Raw genomic sequence first — 22005 nt, forward strand, 5'->3', positions numbered from 1 at the left:
ACGTGAGTCTGACAAGAGGAAATGGAGCATTTGTTTGGGACTATTTTAAGCTGTGGATTAATATGATAGATTTGCACTCAGGCTTATCAGGAGCACCCGGACAGTGAACTGGATTACAAAGAACACCGAGTGCAACAATGGAGGCTCACACACTGTACTTGTTAGTTCGATCAGTTCATTGTTGCTTTTGGCCTTTTAATGGGATTTGTAGACAGTCTTATGCTTTAAAACCAGAGTTGTAATAGCCCGGAGTTAACCTCTCTCTCGCTCTCGCTCTCGCTCTCGCTCTCGCTCTCGCTCTCGCTCTCTCTCGCTCTCTCTCTCTCAGTATCTATTTGACGAAGAAGACGAGGTGAGGAAGAAGAAACCAAGGCGCAAGCTCCCTTCCAATGCTGCCATCACCAGGGTAAGACACTCACCCCTCCCTCCCTCCCTTCCTCCCTCCCTTCCTCCCTCTATCTGTCTGTTTTTCTATCTGGTCGACTTGTTTTGCCTGCAAAGCAATTTGCGGCGAGCCCACTTCATGAAAAGAAGCCCTTTCAAAGTAAATTTGATGTGACTGGACTCCGCAACCCTCGCCCTCAACTGCCTCCTGCCTCACCTCATTCAACCTCTGCTCCTCCATCTCCCCCTCCCTCCCTTCTTTCCTCCCTCATTCCCTTATTCTCCTTTCATTGGTTTTTCTAAAAATCCATTTTCTCCCTCTCATTCTCGGTACGTGTAATTCAGGCCAATTTTCCGGGAGAAAAACATTGCACCAAGTGTCCACAAGCTCCCTCAATAACATTTACCTTCTGTGTGTGTGTGTGTGTGTGTGTGTGTGTGTGTGTGTGTGTGTGTGTGTGTGTGTGTGTGTGTGTGTGTGTGTGTGTGTGTGTGTGTGTGTGTGTGTGTGTGTGTGTGTGTGTGTGTGTGTGTGTGTGTGTGTGTGTGCAGCAGCAGCAACAGCAGCAGCAGGTGTTTGTGTCAGCAGGTTATTAATGGAGGTCTCTGTGAGATTGTCACTGCTGCTCCCCAACACCACCGCCTGTGGACAACACATCCACACACACATGCACACACAAAATAACCATAATTTCTGCGCTGCTTGAGTTGAATAACACACACATGTTGAACATAAGCACACACTCAAAAGACATTACAGCAGCCCCTCTGCCCCGTACTGCAGTTTGCAGACACACACACACATCTACATCCCCATGACGGTGTTGCTCCGTAACGGCCGGATGTGTAAATAAGCAACGAGGTCGCCATATCAGCTGCAACGGTCGATGCCGATGTTGTGCTCACAACTTGTTTCCCCCCGAGTGACCACAACAGCCTGTTATTGAAGGGTTCAAAAAGGTTCAAAAAAGAGAAGTGTGGGCTGAAAATAGTCAAAAAGAAAACTTCAAAGAAACCCCCGAGCAGTCTCTTTTAATAAGCTGTACATCTCTTTGTTAAATACATAAACAGCCTTTTGAACCCATTCAGGTAAACATCTGCGATGGGAGGCTTCACAGCCTCGATAAACACGCACGCTCGCGCCTATTCCAGTTAAATAACCCAGGATGCAATTCACAGAAACATCTGCATCGATAACACTTCTGCTGAGGGCGACATGCAGAAACATGACGTGGTGGTGTGTCCATTAAATCTCTCTCCCTCCCACACACACACACACACACACACACATACGAGCATCCCGTCTCCTCATGTTCTCCTCTCTCTCTCTCTCGCTCTACACAGCAACCCAACATCAAGCAGAAGTTTGTGGCCTTGCTGAAAAGGTTTAAAGTCACCGATGAGGTACGCGCTTCAGCCTTTTGCCCTCCTGATATCACACGTCCGCGTGTGTGTGCGTGTGTTCGTGTGTGTGTGTGTGTGTGTGTGTGTGTGTGTGTGTGTGTGTGTGTATTTGCTTCAGAGGTGAAGTCGACATGTATTTCAGTTTTGGCTTTGAGAGGTGTGTGGGAGAGATGTGGCAGAACAACTGAGGTTCAGCTGAAACACTAAACACAGAAATGTGTTGACTGTGCTTCATGACGCTGCTCACACTTCTGCATCTGAGTCTCTGTGTGTGTGTGAGTGTGTGTGTGTGTGTGTGTGTGTGTGTGTGTGTCTCTCGTCTCCTAACATTGTTTTGTGCTAGCATGGCTGCTTTTCTTCTGTTTGTCTCTTTTAACCTTTATTTTTGTGGATATATACGTGTTTTTTGTCCTTATTTGTCAGTTTCTTGCTGTCATTTATTCTCTCAAATAATGTCTTGTTTAATTTGTCCGGCACGTCTTTCCTTTGTTCTGCCTGTAGCTTCTTAAACGTCTGTTTGATTTCTATCATGCTGTTGTATAGGGTTACACAAACGATATAAAAAGAGCATTGGTACTGGATCTGTAATAGCTCTCTGTGATTGGTCTTCAGAGTTTATGCGTCCGGATGTTTGGTGTCACGGTTTGACGTGTCTTAGTCACTCGTGTCCCCGTGCGTTCTCGTCCAGGTCGGTTTTGGCCTGGAGCACGTGTCCAGGGAGCAGATCCAGGAGGTGGAGGAGGACCTGGACGAGCTCTACGACAGTCTGGAGATGTACAACCCCAGCGACAGCGGGCCGGAGATGGAGGAGACCGACAGCATCCTCAGCACACCCAAACCTAAGCTACGGTAGCGTCACTAAGTCACACACCTACAGAATACTCTCCATTGACATTTCAGAGCGCCCTCTGTTGGGGAAAACTGCCAACATCAGTCATGGATTGAAGTTTATTTGAGGCTTACATGAACCAGAATGGGGTCAGTTAACTTTGAATCCATGCAAATGTAACCAAAACCTAAAATATGTTGGATAAAAACACATTTAATGCCCAGTAATCACTGTTGTGTCACAGCTGGGGTTTTCATTACTTTAAGTCTGAGCCTCTGAATGAGTCAAAACTATAAAAACTCTTTGTTATGACCCCCAGAAAGGCTTATTCTTAGGATGTCAATAACAGAACCGAAGAGTAGCAGACAAACCATTTTTTAAATTACTCTTCAAACTTGTTTTTAGTCCTTTCTTTTTGAACTCTGCTCAAAATATAATAAAGCGCTCAAAATAGCACTATTTGATGGTGTCAGCACAATGTAGTGCTATGAAGCCTGCAAAGCAAAAGGAGCAATATAAATAAATGTGATACGAGTCAAAATGTCATCTATAAAAAAGCCCCCAAACAAAAGACAGTTTTCTTGTGTTTCAGGCCGTTCTTTGAAGGAATGTCTCAGTCCAGCTCCCAGACGGAGATCGGCAGCCTGAACAGCAAAGGCAGTTTGGGTCGAGACACCTTCAGCCCGGTGAGTAGCCGAGGAGCAGCGGCATCAGCAGCATCAGCAGGGACGTCACTCCTGTGACTGTTTGTTTGGTTTTCCTCCGTCTCGTCGGAGCTGACGAGAGTAAATGTGAGCGTCTGACTTCAGGCAACACTTTGTCTTCAGGTAACTCTGGAGCCGCTAAACGGAAAGGACCCGACAGAAAAACGAAATTGCATTTATGGTCAACCTTTTTTTTTTACATCGTGACAGTTGAGAGTTCATTTACACTTATCGTGAATGTTGTCATAACAAGCACACAGTGAGCTTTATTCACTAAGTCCTCTCCCAGTGATTCATTTCACACTCACTGTTTACACGCGGCACTAAATAGCACACAGTCACAGAATAGTCGCGTAACAATACACCACGAATTGAAGCGGCATAAGCTCCGAGGAACAGCGTGCCACTCCGCATCGACGAGGTAAACATCCCGACTCTGAAGCCAGTGAAAACGGCCCAGCAGGGAGGCAACTGTGCAAATATACAAAAATGTCAGAAACGTTTCCTGAATGGAGCAGAAACCCAGCAGCTCTTTGACGGCTGCCATCTGCTCAATAAAAAGTGTTTGAATGGATTTCACTGGATGTTTTCGGCTGCAGTTCCTCCTTTCATGGAAACACTGAAGTCAGCCTTTTGCTGTTGTGACACTTCCTTAAAAGTCTGCTTTTTATGTCTGTTAATGCTCCGCGTGCTAATGAAACTCTGCATAAAGAAGCAGAGAAAAACAAACGTCTTTCGGGCATCGCAGCTGCTGCGTTGGATTGTTATGTTGGGATGTTTATTCCTTCCTGTTGCTGCATAATGAACTATGTTGTTCCAGTTTTATTTACTGACTCCGGAGTGTCATTAAGCCTCGTAGACTGACTGCCGCTTCCTCGTCTCACCAGCAGGGGGAGCAGCCTCCTCTGGAGAAGATGAAACTGTCCCGCAGCCGCAACCTGGAGGAGGCCCTGTCTGAGACCGACACACTGGTACGGCTCTTATAGTGTGTGTGTGTGTGTGTGTGTGTGTGTGTGTGTGTGTGTGTGTGTGTGTGTGTGTGTGTGTGTGTGTGTGTGAGGGAGATGGAATTAATGGTGTGCCGGGATCTTTGTTGATATCAGCACGAGGGGGGATTAGCTACCATCTGTCCTGTAAGTGAGACAGATTGAGAGACTCGGAGAGAACAGAGGAAACGGGAGGAACAAAAAAAAAAGGGAGGACGTGTCGGAGAAGATGGCTTTAGGATTGCCTGTATCTCCTTTTTTATGACATTGGCGCTCTGTCATTGTTTGTGTGTGTGTGTGTGTGTGTGTGTGTGTGTGTGTGTGTCTGTAGGAGCTAACAGATCAGGAGCTGTTTGCTGAGGTGGGCCCCTGCATCACGGTGTCCGTGGCAGAGAAACCACGTACACCCATGAAGAGCAGCAAAAGTGAAATCCAGGCCATTCCTTCGCCAAGGTAACGAAACACCCCAAATCACAATAAAAAACAAAACACACCGACTGTTTTGTTCAAACTTAATATTGTCGTGTTTTAGTAGAGGTAGCGAATGAATCCAACACAGTGAGCATCTCAGAAGATGTAATTACTGCGTCGCCTCCTCTCTGCATCCAACACTGGATATTTAGGAGATACGTGATGTTCCTTTGCCCCCCCCCCCAGGTTGGACGGAGGCCACACGCCCAGACAGAAGCGCAACAGCACCCCCATGAAGGAGCGACAGCTGTCCAAACCTTTGAGCGAGCGCACCAACAGCTCAGACTCGGAGAGATCCCCGGAGCTGGGCCACAGCACGCCGGTGAGTGAGCGTCCTTTTAGGATCGCATCACAAGCTGCGGCTCCATTTCAGCCTCGCACGCTGACATAAATCCTCATGTTGCAGTGAAGGGATTCACACTTTAAATGAACAAATGAAGAAAAACAGCTGCCTTTGTTCTGTGGCCTCTTCTACTCGCTCCCTTCTGGTCTTTTCCCAAAGTAAAGAACACAAATGCATCCTGACAATCTATGACTCGCCTGGAGCTCAGAGATGAATTATGTATGCGCTGATGAGTCATCTGAAGAGTAAATGTGTTGCTGTAGGGGGGGTTATGTACTGAGCGTGTGTGTGTGTGTGTGTGTGTGTGTGTGTGTGTGTGTAGCTCCTGAGGAAGGTTGTGTACGACCAGCTGAACCAGATTTTGTTGTCGGAGTCTGCGCTGCCTGAGAGCCTCATCTTGGTCAACGTCAGCGACTGGCAGGGGCAGGTGAGTGTGTGTGTGTGTGTGTGTGTGAGAGAAGCATTTCTCCAACGACATCTGGTGGGCGTTTTTCTCTTTTCATCGTGCACGCTTCACTTTTCGTGTTGCAGTACGTCGCAGAGCAGCTGCAGGTGCAGAGACATCCGGTGGTCTGCACGTGTTCGTCGGCTGAAATCCAGGCGGTGCTGTCGGCTGTACTCACCCGCATCCAGAAGTTGTGAGTCTTTTGTGACTCTCTCACACACACACACACACACACACACACACACACACACACACACACACACACACAATCTGAGTTATAGCCTCCTTTGGTTTTCAGGATGACTCATTTGTTTTTTCTTCTTCTGTAAAGCCTTATTTCTCTCCCTCCTCCTCGTCGTTGCCCTTATCTATCACTTCGCTTTATGCCAAAACAATGCTTTTTATATCTCCCTTATATCTTCCCTTTTTCTCCTCCTATCCCTGTTTTGTCTCTCTCATCCCGTCACCCTCTCTCTCTCTCTCTCACGATGTTTAGTTTACTTGCAGTGGACTTCACCGAAGCATCTAAAGGGAAATAGGGGATACAAATACATTCATGTCAGAGGCTCCATTTGTTTTGGGTCGTATACAGAAAAGTGTGTTTTTCATGATCAGTCAGAAAACCTGGAACTCTTATCAAGAAAAAACACGAAACGCTTTACCAGCATCTCAAATGTAAGGATGTTTAGATGAAGCGATGCAGTATAAGTACCTCTGTTTTGACGTCTAGCTGTCAGTTGTGTCAGTTGTTACCCCCTGAGGGATTCTATGATGTCATACATGTGTGTATATATATGCATTTGATGGATGTGACAGTGTGGTGGATCTACCTTCAACGCAGCACTGATAACCCCCCCCCCCCCCCTCTCTCTCTCTGCCTGCAGCTGTAACTGTAACTCGTCCATGCCCAGAGCGGTGAAGGTGGCGGCGGTGGGCAGCCAGAGTTACCTCGGAGCCATCCTGCAGTTCTTTGTCACTCAGCTCGCCAACAAAACGTCCGACTGGCTCAACCACATGCGCTTCCTGGTTGTGCCTCTGGGTAAGAGGGTCTCTCCTGCAGAGTCATGCTGCAGCGAGGTTTTTATCACTTTGCGGGGGAATCCGTCTGGGGAGTGCCAAACCTACTGTTCTTTTTATTTTCCAGACATCCATTACACAGTCACTGGTATCTTGAGAGGTGCACTGTGGCGCTACAGTTACACCTCATAAAGAGCTGACTATGTCTCTTTTTTGTTGTTGCTCAACTCCTTCCTCTTTCCTTCCCTCCGTCCTCTTCATCAGGCTCCCACCCGGTGGCCAAGCACCTCGGCGCCCTCGATAACCGCTACAGCTCCTCCTTCCTGGACGGGGCGTGGAGAGACGTGTTCAGCCGCTCCGAGCCGCCGCAGACAGGTACCACCCCCCCTCCCCCGTCGCTTCAGATAAACACATGCAGCCTCAACGGCTGACACAAACGCACTCATTTGTTTCCCCTCCCCCGTCGCCTCCAGATCAGTTGGATGTCGCGGCAAGAATCTCCCAGTACATCAGCGGAGCCACGGTCACGCACCAGCTGCCCATCGCCGAGGCCATGCTCACCTGCAAACACAGGACGTGAGTACAGACGCCACTTAAACACACAAGTTACTCTGTGTGTGTTTACTCTGATCGCTGCTCTTTCTGTCCCGCTCAGGCGAGATGAAGACTCCTACCAGAAGTTCATTCCGTTCATAGGGGTATGATTTGACTCCTGTTGCAGTAGGCTACCAATAAAAGTCTAAAATGATAGATTATTGATGATCATTTCCATATTGTGCTTGTTTTTCCAGGTGGTGAAGGTTGGTCTTATCGACTCTGGTCCTTCTCCAACAGGTGAGTGTTTGCAAACAGTTTGGACGGTTGCCACAAACTCATTGTTGCTGCTGCCGATGCGATAATGTTCATTTTCGTTTTGTGTTTTATTTTAAGGAGACAGCGAAGAGGGCGTGGCGGTGAGCTTGGCTGTCCCCTCCACGTCTCCCCCCTCCCACGGCTCCCCCACGGGGATGATTAAAGAGGCAGCCACGCCTCCCTCCTCCCCCTCCATGGGCAGCGTCCTGACGGTACAAGGGTAAGACTCGCTTCCTCCCTTCGTTCTCTTCCTGTCTAAGATGTTGATGCTACTGAGCAGAGAGCCAGCCTGCCTACTCAAGACGGAAGAAGAAATGGAGACTGTGGTTTCTGTCCACAGGAGTCCCAGCATGTCTCACGGCGTGGACGCCATCGGCCTGCAGGTCGACTACTGGCTGGCCTCGCTGGCTGAGAAGCGGCGGGAGGGCGAGCGGCGCGACACGGGCGGCAAGAACACGCTGAAGAGCGCCTTCCGCTCGCTGCAGGTCAGCCGGCTACCAGGAGAGGGCAGCAGCGAGCCACAGGCCCAGGTCAGCACCATGGCCATGACCGTGGTCACCAAGGAGAAGAACAAGAAAGGTGAGGCTGAAAGAGTGGAAATCATCAGATGGGAGATGTTAGAGGAATGGTTTAGGTCCAAGCACGTGATCATGTGAACACACACAAAACAATCCCTCTCCCTGCCTCTCTTCAGTTCCCACCATCTTCCTGGGGAAGAAGCCAAAGGAGAAGGATGTAGACTCCAAGAGCCAGGTCATTGAGGGCATCAGCCGACTCATCTGCTCTGCCAAGCAGCAACAGACCATCCTGAAAGGTGACCTGGAGGATCAGGACGGTCCCGTACCTCCATGTCCTTAAAGCTTTGTTTTTGCGTGGCACTGTAGTGGTTTTTCTCTTCTTGTATTACTTTTATTTCATTAGTCTGTTGTCCAGCTGATGTTTTTAAGTGCGTTGCTTCCGTTTCCTTCCAGTGTCCATCGACGGCGTGGAGTGGAACGAGGTGAAGTTCTTCCAGCTGGCCGCCCAGTGGCCCACTCACGTCAAGTACCTGCCTGTCGGACTCTACGGCTACAGCAAGCCGCCCTCCTAGGGGTGAGCGCCAGCCGACTCCTCTGACCCCCGACTGGACCATCGACTCCCCCCCGATCCCGTTAAGACCTCCGCCTCACAGCACCTGCAGATGTGAGGGGAGACGTCGGGGGGGCTGGACTTTCTTTCTTTCTTTAGTTTCATTCAGGCTACAGTCGTCTTGTTTCTCTTTGGAGAGGAGGAGGAGGAGGAGGGTGGTGTTGTTACTAGTCACTTTAATGCCCCTTTTAGTGTGTGTGACGAGTGTGCATGCACACGTGAATGTACAGTGTGTGTGTGTGTGTGTGTGTGTTTACAAGGGGCCCACAGCACAAGTTTATTAGCTAACTGCCATTTACGTTTCCGTTCTAAGGAATGCAATAGCATGCAACGACTCACCGGTTTTCAAGCCCTTAAGTCTGACCCTCGACCCCTCCGAGGTCCCGCCCACCTCGAGACCTGACCCCCCCCCCCCCCCCCCCCCCCCCGCGCGTACGCTCCGGACTTACAGATACACCACTCGTGTGCCAGACAACGGTAACTCAAAATACAAATAAGTAACGCACACAGGGCTTCAGTGTCTGCATGAGCCGGTGAAACAGAGAAAAGTCACAATACGCAGTCAAATAAAAGCATGTGATGATTTTCTGCTCCACACATCAACAACACAGGTTGTTTTAGGTTTTATTTCTAGGGCTTCCATATGATTTAAAATATTTTCTCTGTCCCAAAACCAGTCATTTGGATGTCTAATGCCAAACGATTCTTTTCAAAACAAAAGAAAGAAAATATATTAAAGGGAAGTGTCGTTTTTTAAATTGTGCTCTTGTGAAGAATAGTAACGCCTTCCCGTTAACGCTGTTGTGTGACGCATAGTGTTCATTTCTGTGACGAGTTCCAGGATTGCAGTGCCGGGGCTACTGTGACATGCAGTGTTCTGTATCTTCTTATTTGCTATGCCTTACAAAGACACATCTGGGTGTTTGCAGAGAGTCCAGCTGGTAATAATATGAATAACCCAAGCAAATATGCAACCGCAAGCTTAAACCACGATATGCATATTTAGTCTACAACTTGGCAGCGTTGATGTGAATATGGTGGCTAGACTTTGCTGGATCTGCACTGCAAAGATGGGATTCAAACACCGAGCAATAAAGCACAATGTTGTTATCCAGTTCCCCCACTAATAACCCGTTCTTTATTGGCTACAGACCGGCATCTTTCTCTGCATTGAAAACAGCCGACCTCGTCAAAAAAATAATTGTTTTTTAAGCATTTTCATTCAGAAAATGAAGTGTTTTGGTTGACGTCAGTCAATTTGGCACAAGTCCGCTCCATGCTTTCTCTAGGGTGTCGTGAGGTGACTAGTGAGTGTACAGTAACTGGTAACAACAACTGTGTGTGTGTGTGTGTGTGTGTGTGTGTGTGTGTGTGTGTGTGTGTGTGTGTGTGTGTGTGTGTGTGTGTGTGTGTGTGTGTGTGTGTGTGTGTGTGTGTGTGTGTGTGTGTGTGTGTGTGTGTGTGTGTGTGGTGAAATCAATGTAATGTGGTCTCAGAAACTTTGAAAACAAAAAAAATCACTAAATAGGAGGAATACTTTTTCTACCATGCGAGAGAGGGCATGCAAATGGTGCGTGTGTGTGTGTGTGTGTGTGTGTGTGTGAGAGAGATGTGTTGACACTGTGTGTTGATGACGTGGTCGTTATCAATATCATTGATTATCAGATTACGGCTGCACAAGCTGCAGTGGTCGTCCCGTTTACTTTGTAGTCTGGCACAAGGCGAATGCAGATTTTCTTTCCACCGCTAAAACACTTCGACAACAAACAAAATTAACAAAATAAAAGTTTTATTGAAGCAAGTAGCTTGAAATTCTACTTTTAATGCAAATCCAATGAAATGATCTGCAGTGGTTCATAGCAGCTGTTCTGAAGCTGCCTTGTGTCGCCTACATCGTAACACATCTCCACCTCCAGTAAAGTATTAGAAAACAAGCTTTTATTTTTGAAATAGTGTTGTCTTTATTGGGCTTTTATTTTTATTTTTTCTGTCTAAACGGCAGTTGTGTTACGACTCGGCTCACTGTTCGCCTGTTACACTGAAGGTTTCACACTGAAGGGTTTGGTCCACAGCTCGTCCGTCACCGCTGAACAAGCGCTCGGTTTGATGTCGATTAGAAGTTCTTCCAAATGTCTGAATGTATTGAATTTAGTTTACATTTTGAGGCACAGTTAGACGTGTCGCTACGATATATAATCATTTTGTGTTGTTTGGCCTAAAGCAGACTTTAGGAAGGAGACGTTCCAAGGAACTTTACTAAAAAAGTACAATCATCTTGGTGCCACTTCAAAGTACTTAGAAAGGGTTCATAATTTGACACTAATGCCAAGTATTCCTTTGGTTAGTATATCAATATAAAACAAAATGGTTCTTAAAGCTGCACTTCTCTCAGGAGTTGGTGGAGACTCAAACTGAGCTACAATGAGTGAATATTGATCTGAAACACAAATCCTAATGAGCGATAGTTTTCCAAATTGTTTACCGATAATAAAAGGACAATATATGTCAATCCTGTTTGTTTCTGCTCCCCCAAGTGGCCAAAGAAAACAAATAATCCGGTTTCAGGTTGAAATTTAGCGGTCATTTTATGCATTGTGATCGCTTCCTGCTGATGTGTTTTAACCTTTCAATGAAGTCATTAGTGACAACTCGGAAAGCCTTTTTAAATAAGGCTTTATTGTAAAAGGTACCGTGTTTTTAAATTTGAAAAAATGGATGTATCTGCCGTTAGAGACTACTTCTAGTCAATAAAATAAAAAGCTCTTTGCCTTGTAGTAACGTTAAATTATTGCTATGATGTGAAAGAGGCATTACAAACAATATCACTGCCAAAAATATCAGAAGTGTAGATTATATTCAGATAGATGTGTGGGTTGAGGGGTTGCTGATACTACAAACTCAACAACAAAGTGATCCTTGTTCTGAAGTCATCATTTCAATGTGTTGGAGGAACTTCACCGTCACCACTTCACCTTTTATCAGCCGTCTTTCCCGTCTCTCTTCCAGTTTACACGTTTTCCTAAAGTCTCTGGTTGTGTGTTGAACTTGTTTCCGGAGTGTTTTCACCTGTACCTCTGTTCCCGTGCTTGTGACGGTGTGGCGATGGTTCCTCTGTCCTCGATTAGAGATCAGGAGCTGTTTGGTCCATCAATAATCTCCTTTCAGCGATCAGCAGTGTCTTTTCTCTCCACCTTCCTCAGATATACCTCTGACGAAGAGAGTCTTCTTCACCAGGCTTCCACGAGCTTAGCTTTCTAAAGTCACGTGAAGCGATGTTGTCCCCCTTCACTAACAGCTTGTACATGTTGCCTGTGATCGCTGTGATAGACCTCTGCTCCGCGCAGGGCGTCCTCAGCTTGTGGACTTTATGGAGAGTATTTTGCACACGCCATTGTTTCTTCAGCTTGTTTGCCTTTTGCCTATAACGATAACTATAACAAACTATAATGCGTGTACATATCAGATAGTACTTGTTATATTGTATTCTAGTTCTGGTTTTCTTAATTTGACGTGTTTTGTATAGTACTGCTTTTTCATGATTACGTTTGTCAATCAAACAGATGTGGGATGAAAAGTGTTCATTGTTTCATTTGTTTTTTTTTAAATAAAAATATTCCTGATTTGTAGCTCCGTCTCTTGTATTTTTTTTTATCAATAAACATGTTTTGTAGCTTATATAGCTTCTATATACTTACTATGAATGGTGGTATGATTGCAATTTAAAACACTAATTTAACGAGTGTTTTCCAAATAAAAATGACCAAAAAAAAGTCATGGAACAAACTGGTTATCAAGGAGAATACATAGTTTATTCCACCAAATAGTGATACCAAAATGTAGTGATACTTCGAGAGATTACATGAATACTAGTGCTTTTTAATTGAGAATCAACCAGTATGATAGGTCACCATTGTATGACGTAAAAATTGTAAATAAATAGTGCACATGGTGCTTGTTTAGCAGGTCACTGATGCCCTCTTTGGATGGGCCCTCCACTGACTTCAGAATACAAAGAGTGTGAGCACAGCAAGGATCTACACTTCAACCTACTTCCTGTTGTGTAAAAAACACCAGTTTAGTTATTTAGTTCGTTTTAATGTACTTGTTGACCATTAGTGACAACATTATTTTCAATTACAAATCAACCAGCTAACAATCCTTTTTAAAAATCCCGTTTAAAACTGGCGATAGGGCTGATAGAAGATACAAGTCAAGCAAAGGCTATACGCATGCGCAAGATAATTTCCCGCCCCGCTTGGAAAATGGCCAACCCGATTCATCTTGATATTTCGCTTCACCTTTGGTTGTTGGATTCTGGGAGAACAGCCATTTTTCGTCTCCCATTTCAAACAATTTGAATCACATATACGATAACATCACTTTTTTATGACTGAATAAACATTTCTGAGAGGATGACCGGTCAGTAACGCCATATTTAAGCTTATTTCTGCTGGCCTCAATTGTCAAGTGACAGTCTGGGCAAGTTAAGGTGAGGCAGACGGTAGTTACCGTAAGTACCGTTATAGGAGCACGCCAAGTCTGCTGTTAGCTAACTGTTTGTAATAGTATTAAACTAAACTGAATGATGTGGGAGCTATTTCGGTGTGCAGGTGAGGAGTGTGAAAGGTAACGGTAACCCAACTCGTTCACAGCTGCCTTCAAAGTAAAGTCAGAACTAACGTTGATTTCGGCTAACGGTTAGCCGTTAGCGTACCACTACTTAACTACTAACGCTAACTGGCGTTAGCATCCCTTGCTTTGCTAAACGACGGGTTTTTCAAACGTGCTTTCGTTTGATGGTGTCATTTCCTACGTCTCTGATAACCTGCTTTGTCGTGTTTTGCAGCCTATATCGTCCTACTTTTCGGACTACTGTAACCGGAAGTGGCCTTTTATTTTGAAAACTACATCCGGAAGCTGTTTTAGTTTTGCATGAAGGCTCGCTGACTTAACGCTGGTCTGTCTTCTGGAGCATCACAACATTGCCCTGCCGCTTTGTTCGAGGGACAGAAAAGCATCGCACTTGTCTTCGATGAAGGTAAATATACGGATAAATAATATTTAAATGAGCATGAAGACGCAGATGCATAGTTAAAATAGATAAGATCAGTGTTCTCTATTGTGGGTCACCTTGATTGATACGCTGCCAACCCAAATACTGCAGGCCTCGACCATCCACCGGCTCATTTGTTTATTTGTGGCCTAAAATAGTCTCATTAAATATGCCTGGATAAGTGATAATATGAATTTCTGGATGCTTTTATTTTGAACGTGTTTCGGCTTCCCTTCTCTGCATTAGCTGCATTTAAAGGGAAGTTTAAATAATAATGGTGCATTGCAGTCTGTGTGTGAGGAGGAGGAGGATGGGGGAGAGAGAGGAGGGAGGGAGCAGGAGAGAGAGAGAGAGAGAGAAAAAAAAAAAAAAAAAAAAAAGAACAGGTGCGCCTCCACCATCAAAGCAGGAGAAGAGAGAAAGTCACGATGTTGCACAATCGGCTCCTCTGTCCTGCTGCTGCAACGGTTTCCTTTACATCTACTCAGTGTTGAGGCAGGAAGTGACTATTTACTGAGCCGGGCTCTGTCTACTACTGTGAGATCTATGTTGACGTACTGATATGGAACCAAGCATCAGATACAGCTCGAATGTTGTCTTTTCCTAAAGATGACACCAGGAATGAAAGTTGTATTTATCTGTGAGCTCTGGCTGAAGATATTAACAGTGAAGATTAATTAATAAAGAAAATAATCATTCGTTTTTAGCACTAATCACCTGTCAGTATTGAGGTACTGAGTCAGTGTGTTCAGACTTAGTCCAGTCTCTTGTTATTAGCATGAACATTAATCGTTTATCATAAACACAAAACAACATTTTTTCATGAGAATGCTTTAAATTGTGTCATTAAAAAACGTTGACTGTGATTTAATTTGGTCGTCATCACCTCACTCTGAATCTTCCTTCCTCTGAGCAGCAGCTCTGTCCAGTGACAGCGTCTCATTTTAATTGGCTTTACTGGCTGCTGCTGCGTCAGGTTCAAGCTCGGAGGAATCGTCTTGTAGTAATCTGAATGTGTTTTACATGTACTATACACACACACACACACACACACACACACAGACACAGGTTATCTTTTCTTTTCTTTTTCCCCGAAGTGTGTTTGAAACCAGGCAATGTCCGCTATGGTGTACCCACGTGAAGAAGCCCTGGAGCGCCTGAGTCAGGATGAGATCGTCCTCAACACGAAGGCCGTGGTGCAGGGCCTGGAGACGCTGCGCGGGGAACACGCCCAGCTCCTCAACTCGCTGCTGGACTGCACACAGCCGCCCGCCGCACAGGAGAAATCGGGGCTGCTTCGCAAGAGCATGGAGGCCATCGAGCTGGGCCTGGGAGAGGCTCAGGTGAGAGTGTACGGGATGCTTTTAAGGAGACAAACATATCTTAACAATTTAATTTCAAGATAAATTTCCCCTTTTCGCCTCCCCCAGGTGATCATCGCCCTGTCGAGCCACCTGAGCGCCGTGGAGTCGGAGAAGCAGAAGCTGCGCGCTCAGGTGCGCCGGCTCTGCCAGGAGAACCAGTGGCTGCGGGACGAGCTGGCGGGAACGCAGCACAAGCTGCAGCGCAGCGAGCAGAGCGTCGCCCAGCTGGAGGAGGAGAAGAAGCACCTGGAGTTCATGAACCAGATCAAGAAGTTCGACGACGACGTCTCGCCCTCGGAGGAGAAGAACCAGAGCTCCGGGGGCGGCGGCGGCGGAGGAGGAGGAGACGCTTCAAAGGACAGTCTGGATGACTTGTTCCCCAACGATGATGACCAGGGACCAGGTATGACGTCAGCAGCAGTTAGACCACAAACAGGCCTGGTAATGGATCTGTGTCAACAAAGTGAAGTCAAATTGCAGATATAAAAAAGTCACTTCAGTGATGCTTTATACAGCATGTTCATCTCTCCTCCCCATTAGACAGTAAGTGCTCTTTCTTTCAATCATTTATATCCTCCTCCTCTGTCCCACAGCCCAGCCCAGCGGAGAGGTGGCCGCCCAGCAGGGGGGCTACGAGATCCCGGCCCGCCTCAGGACGCTCCACAACCTGGTGATCCAGTACGCCTCCCAGGGCCGCTACGAGGTGGCGGTGCCGCTGTGCAAACAGGCCCTGGAGGACCTGGAGAAGACGTCCGGACACGACCACCCGGACGTGGCCACCATGCTCAACATCCTGGCCCTGGTGTACAGGTGGGGAGCGGAGACGAGGGTTTCTAGATGAACATTTAAAATCAAATTTTACGGATTTTTAACGAAATGCTGCGGTTGCGTTTTTGTCCTCCAGGGATCAGAACAAGTACAAAGAAGCGGCTCACCTCCTGAATGACGCGCTGGCCATCAGAGAGAAGACTCTGGGGAAGGACCACCCAGCTGTGGCCGCGACCCTCAACAACCTGGCTGTCCTGTACGGCAAGAGGGGCAAGTACAAGGAGGCGGAGCCTCTCTGTAAGAGAGCGCTGGAGATAAGAGAGAAGGTAAAAACCCGCACCACCAAGCCTTCATTCATTCCAACCAAGTCTCCTATCTAAGTGAAGGATACATGATTCTACATCTGTCTCCAGGTGTTGGGGAAGTACCACCCGGATGTAGCCAAGCAGCTGAACAACTTGGCCCTGCTGTGTCAGAACCAGGGCAAGTACGACGAGGTGGAGTACTACTACAGACGGGCCCTGGAGATCTACGAGTCCAAGCTGGGAGCCGATGACCCCAACGTGGCCAAGACCAAAAACAACCTGGTGGGGGGGGGGGACGTCATTAAGACATAGTTGACAAATATAGTCTTCACTTGTTTCCTGCTCTTCTGTGAGCTCCTCTCATCCTGTGATTACATGTTGCTTCTCCTCAGGCCACGTGCTACCTGAAGCAGGGGAAGTTCAAGGATGCGGAGGCTCTGTACAAAGAGATCCTGACCAGGGCGCACGAGAAGGAGTTTGGATCCGTCAACAGTGAGTAGACTCAAGAAAAGTCTTTGTTACGGACTAGAAGAAAAAAAGATTTAAGTCATAAAAACAATGAGAGACATTTTAAATTCCTCCGACAACTGGCGTGTTTTTTTTGATTGGGCCACGCCCCCCGATCCCTCCGTCCTCTCAGCAGATCAGAGGATTATTTAGTGCTGTCTGAGCGTGCGGAGCGGCTCAATGTTGATGTTTCCCTCCCGCTGCTGCTAAGCCTATCAAACCCTGATGTGCTCACATGCCCGGCACGAGACGGAGGGCCTCGGCAGGAATGTGGCTTCACCCCGGTTTGACGAAAGCTTCAGGTTGCTCCAGGGATGCTAGTTAGCAAGTTCCAGTGCAGTCGTCCACTCTCACTGTTGTTCATCTGAAGCATTTCTATGATTTATTTTGTTGCAGATGACAACAAGCCAATCTGGATGCACGCAGAGGAGAGAGAGGAGAGCAAGGTCAGTCATTCAGGTTGAGCTCTGTTCATTGCTGCTGTTGGCGGCGCAGCTTGTTATGGAAATGAGTTGATGGAGAGCAGCTGTACAAATGACAACAAGGGCATTTTAATGGACTGTTTAATATGGTAATGGTTGATGCTCCCGCTCTGTCTCTCTTAAGGGTAAGCGCAGGGACTCTGGCCCGTGTGTGGAGTATGGAAGCTGGTACAAGGCCTGCAAAGTGGACAGGTGGGTCAGACGTGTGAATTCACTGGAATCAATGTTATATGAGAAATACCTTATTTTAACATCTGGTTACACACGTTTTAAATAGTAAATAAAAACATGTTTTTGTGTGTTTTTTTTTCTTTTTCTTGCAGCCCCACAGTGAACACGACCCTCAAGAGCCTGGGAGCTTTGTACCGTCGGCAGGGCAAACTAGAGGCCGCAGAAACACTGGAAGAGGTCGCCACCAAGTCCCGTAAACAGGTGCTGCAGAAAACACTCTGAATCACTGAGTTACTGCCGTTAGATTCGTCGTCTGGGCTCAACCGCTCGGTCAGTCTACAAGCCTGATTAGCTCAGCGGGCGTTAGCTGTGATTTTGTTAGCCCTGCGTGTGTGTGTGTGTGTGCGCACGCTATTGTGGAAAAGCAGTTCTTTTCCTTTTAATCACTCTTCTACAGTCTTTGTTTTTCTTTGTGTGTCCTCTCTCTCTTCTCTCTCGCTCGGTCTCTGACAATTTCTCTCCCTCTCTCCCTCTCTCCCTCTGTCTCTCTCTCCCCCTCCCTCTCCTCTCTCAGGGTATTGATGCCATCAACCAGAGTAAGGTGGTGGAGCTGCTGAAGGACGGGGGAGCCGGAGGGGGAGACAGACGACACAGCAGGGAGGGAAACAACGGGCCGGGGGGACAGCGGAGGGAGAGCGAGGGCGACGACTCCGCCGAGTGGAACGGGGTCAGTAAACGGACACCAGTTCATTACAGCACGCAGTATTAATCATAGTTCATCGTGTACAAGTACACGATGCAAGGTAAATACAGCTGTGCACACAAGGCAGTTAAAGTCCTTTTAATCTTTTAATCTCTCGTGCCTCGTAACAGGACATCTTTAGTGTTGAATGTCTCCAGTAAATGCTGACTTGTTGTGTTTCATTTTCCTCAGGACGGTAACGGGTCTCTGCGTCGCAGCGGCTCCTTCGGGAAGATTCGTGACGCCCTGAGGAGGAGCAGCGAGATGCTGGTGAAGAAGCTGCAGGGGAGCGGACCACAAGAGCCCCGCAACCCAGGGTTAGAGATGTGTGTGTGTGTGTGTGTGTGTGTGTGTGTGTGTGTGTGTGTGTGTGTGTGTGTGTGTGTGTGTGTGTGTGTGTGTGTGTGTGTGTGTGTGTGTGTGTGTGTGTAAGCTTTCATGGAGATATGATGGTTGTTAGTCTGGCTTTAGGGCTCATGAATGATTTTCCTATTCGTTTAATATTTGGCGTTCTTGCTTGATAAATGAGGATTCATTATTAACATTCTTGTCAATACACTTTTTTGTAGTAAGTGAATGAATTAACCGATAAAAATGTTTCGGTCAAAGTCATGTTTCTTATTTTGAAATAACTTATGGATGGCCCTTACAAGCTTCCTTACTTTTTCATCCTTAAAGTTCCAATGAAACATAAATATAATAATCGTAATATGAGGTCTGAATGAGGTTTAATTACGACCGGAATTTAAATGTCAGTTGGTCATGTGTTATTTGATAAATATATGTATACGCCTTGTGTTTAAGATTAGTCCAAATGTGTTTTTTTAATATATATTATGCTTTTAATGAGTTTTTAATGGCTCATTGTTTGAGTGTTTTCTTTTGCTCAGAATGAAGAGAGCAAGCTCCCTCAACTTCCTCAACAAGAGAACTGAGGAGACCACACAGGTATTAGTATTATTATGTATTTAATACTCCTCTACAGCAGAGCACATGATTTAACTAGGTCTGCAGTATGAATAACGTTTCCAAAACGTACATTCTTTAAACTGTTTAAAGATGAAATAACAACATGAGAATATCTGTTTGGTAATAATCCAGTAATCTGAAACAATATATTGTACAGTAGTTCTATAAAACAGTAGTTTTAACATGAATTGACCTGTTCTTAGGACGCAAACTCCGGCCTCTCGGATTGCAGGGGACTAAGCGCCAGCAACGTGGACCTATCCAGACGCAGCTCCCTGATTGGCTAGTCAGAGACAGGAGGCGGGACTCAGGCGACAGAAAGCGGCCCAGGCGAAGGAGAGGCTGTTTGCAGCTTGGTTTGATCCAACAAACACACTTAAAAGCTCAAAGCGAGATCGCCCGCTTGCACCTGCAGCATATTTTCTAAAGAAAGCATCGCCACGCTAAACGCCATCCCGTCAGACACCCCCGCTGTACAAACCGCTGCAAGCCATCACAAAAGAGAAAATTTAGATACACATTCACCAGCATGCTGCTTACTAGAACGTGGGATGTCTGCACCTGGACGCCTCGCGTTGTTTTGACTGGTAGCGCCGCGTCGTAGCCACATCGCGAGGAGTCCGTTCCTCAGCGCTCCGCCACGTGCAGACACTCGACCGTACGTAGGCTAAATGTACTCCGGTTTCCCTCCAGAGAGAAGCTTCGCACTCCGTGTGTTTCACCCGTAGCATGAAGTATTTTGCCGAGCGCCTGTAGAAATGGTACGATCCGCTTTGATTTTAACGGGCAGAAAAGAGAACACAAGCGATCTCTGGGGATCTTCAAGAAGACATTAGCACGAACCATTTAAACCTCACTTTATTGCCTTCTTTTTTTGATGTATATACAGTTTTAAATTATTCGATATTTCGTTCTTTGTATATAGAGCACTTTCTTCTTTTCTGTTTACACTATTGGGTTTAAGAAGGTCTCAGTGGAACATACTGCTTATCTGAAGGGGGGAGGACGGGACAAGAAGGAAAGGAAGAGAGGGAGTGAAAGAAGGAAAGGAGATATTGAAATGGGCACGTAGCGCATCGTGTCAGTAAAAAGGTCGAGCTTGCTGATACATTTAGTACCTCGGTCACTGAACTCTGCTGTCATTCGGACCAATGGTTCAGTCTAAAATGTTCTAAAGCACTTTGAATGCACCGGTGACACCAACATCAGGAGAATATCTTTCAAATGAAAAAAGGGCCAGAAAGTTTATTTGAAATTTACAAATGAACCGCAATCATTTTCAAACCCTACTAAATACTACCTACTGTATGTGGTACTACAGGAAGTTAAATCAAACACGGCAATCATTACCGTTTCCTCACTTCCAGGCTTACGGCCATAAGTCTGAATATGAAGGTAAAACGCTGTGAAAGAGATTTAAATACCGTTTGTTTACAATCATTAAATCAGGATATTCAGAGCATCATCAGCACTCATTAAGAATATGAGTCACGATATCTCATCGAGGCCGACGCAGCGCGTCAGCTTCAACGTGTTTACTTTCATCATTTTTCTCGTGTGAATTAGTTTTTTTCCTTCATTTACTGCTGAACGTGTAACATTTAGGATGAAACAATCCTCAGCGTGACGTTTGTAACGCTGAGCAGGACGGACTTCATCAGCTGTGATCAGACAACCGTAGACGTCCGACTGCTGACCGGCCGTCCTCACTCACTTTTCTTTCTTTTTGATGTGTTTTTTTTTTTTCTGAGCTTTTATGTTGAAAGTACCGATTATGTGAATGTTCAATGTGGATTTTGGGATCTGGTGACATTTACACTGGATTTTATTTTCTTTGTTGTTGTGCTGTTTGCAAACTCCACCAAAATATGACCCGGTACCAAGAGAACTGTCCACAGAATGTACACCAAGTCATAAAAGCAGCTCGGCGAGTCGTGACATCACTTCCTCGTCTGTCATCAAATTGTCAAGGAATGACTTTCGAATACAAGAAAGCTGAAAAAAGAGTTTTGTTCTTGTTTGTTAGTTTGATTTCAAAGAGAGGAAGACGCAGGTTTGTTGTGAAGGCGTTTTGTCCACGGCGGTGCGTGCACACCGTCGCCATTACGCCCCAAATGACCTGCAGTCGGCCTTCTGATGAAATCACCTTTCGGATGAGGTCATTGATGAGGTAACTGTTCTATCGGCTGCTGAATGTGCGAGGCGGAGCAGGTTTGGGATCCTAATGAGGAGGAGGAGTGAAGTGCGTTACTAAAGAAATAATGAGAAGTGTTTTTGGAAAGAAGTGCTTTAAGTGTCGTTCGCAGCAAATAATGTACAGAATTATCCATAAACAACACTTCTATGCGTTACCTGTATGTCACTTGTTCACATAAGAATGACGGGAATTCCTCTGATCGCACCACGTAGCTGTGTACAGAAGTCAGTGAGGCACTAACTTGTAGTCTAGAAACTCCTTTTGTTCCTGACTGAGTTCCTCTACACAGAACTGTAAGACCAATAATCAGCATCCTCTACTGTGTTCATCAGGAAGTTCTCAAGCATCTCTATTAATCTCAAACTCCATCAATATATGAACATTAATACATTTAAATGGCTGAGAGAAAAAATATAATGGAACTGCTGCTGATTTTGATCCAAAGACTAATCGGATCTTTCAGTTTCGCCGATGTCCAAATATTTATGGAGATCAGTGCAGTGACTCAGAGGTAGATGTTGTGGGGGGGGCGCTTAAGTCCAGCTCCTGTATTGCTGGCGGTTTGATGGATCTTATTGTGAAGGGGCCGACCTAATGTGTGTTTTATCAAAGGTTCAATAAATACAAACTCCACTTTTCAAACTAATTGTTGTCTCGTGCGTTTTCATCCGTGCTTGTCAGAAACTGGAGATGATATTGACCATTTCAAAGTGTGTGTGTGTGTGAGTTTTCACAGCTACGGCTGGTGGGGTGTGTTAACCATACGCTGCACCATCACAGCTTCCACAGAGGAGAGTGTGTGTCTCTCTCTATCTGTGACTTCCTGTCTCAATCGACAGCCGAGCCCCACAAAGAGGAAGCCAGACCCACCAGAGTGCACGTTG

The 22005-nt window shown here is 46.2% G+C and overlaps 2 protein-coding genes across 3 annotated transcripts in view; both read left to right on the forward strand.

The window, feature by feature from the left end:
- The window catches only part of pacs1 (phosphofurin acidic cluster sorting protein 1), a 37190-nt gene extending 25001 nt beyond the window's left edge, over positions 1-12189 (forward strand). The window contains exons 7-24 of one of the 2 annotated variants that reach the window (XM_079295202.1): positions 329-406; positions 1729-1788; positions 2477-2637; positions 3210-3303; positions 4209-4292; positions 4639-4760; positions 4965-5100; positions 5444-5548; positions 5653-5759; positions 6451-6605; positions 6848-6958; positions 7057-7159; positions 7239-7281; positions 7375-7417; positions 7514-7655; positions 7776-8014; positions 8130-8249; positions 8407-12189. In XM_079295202.1, the coding sequence (XP_079151328.1) occupies positions 329-406; positions 1729-1788; positions 2477-2637; positions 3210-3303; positions 4209-4292; positions 4639-4760; positions 4965-5100; positions 5444-5548; positions 5653-5759; positions 6451-6605; positions 6848-6958; positions 7057-7159; positions 7239-7281; positions 7375-7417; positions 7514-7655; positions 7776-8014; positions 8130-8249; positions 8407-8525 (2022 nt within the window). In that variant the 3' untranslated portion in view covers positions 8526-12189. The remainder of the gene's footprint in view (positions 1-328; positions 407-1728; positions 1789-2476; positions 2638-3209; positions 3304-4208; positions 4293-4638; positions 4761-4964; positions 5101-5443; positions 5549-5652; positions 5760-6450; positions 6606-6847; positions 6959-7056; positions 7160-7238; positions 7282-7374; positions 7418-7513; positions 7656-7775; positions 8015-8129; positions 8250-8406) is intronic. The other variant, XM_079295203.1, reaches the window with a different exon arrangement.
- Positions 12190-13497: 1308 nt separating this feature from the next.
- On the forward strand, positions 13498-21702 carry klc2 (kinesin light chain 2). Its single transcript, XM_079295961.1, has 14 exons — positions 13498-13601; positions 14714-14959; positions 15047-15383; positions 15574-15790; positions 15885-16074; positions 16162-16335; positions 16446-16545; positions 16957-17006; positions 17167-17234; positions 17366-17474; positions 17788-17940; positions 18148-18272; positions 18846-18903; positions 19128-21702. Exons 2-14 carry the CDS (start codon positions 14732-14734, stop codon positions 19209-19211), a joined length of 1893 nt encoding a protein of 630 aa, XP_079152087.1. The 5' UTR covers positions 13498-13601; positions 14714-14731; the 3' UTR covers positions 19212-21702.
- Positions 21703-22005: the final 303 nt, after the last annotated feature.

Source organism: Melanostigma gelatinosum, assembly GCF_949748355.1.
Source record: "Melanostigma gelatinosum genome assembly, chromosome: 23".
In the NCBI taxonomy this organism is placed as follows: domain Eukaryota; kingdom Metazoa; phylum Chordata; class Actinopteri; order Perciformes; family Zoarcidae; genus Melanostigma; species Melanostigma gelatinosum.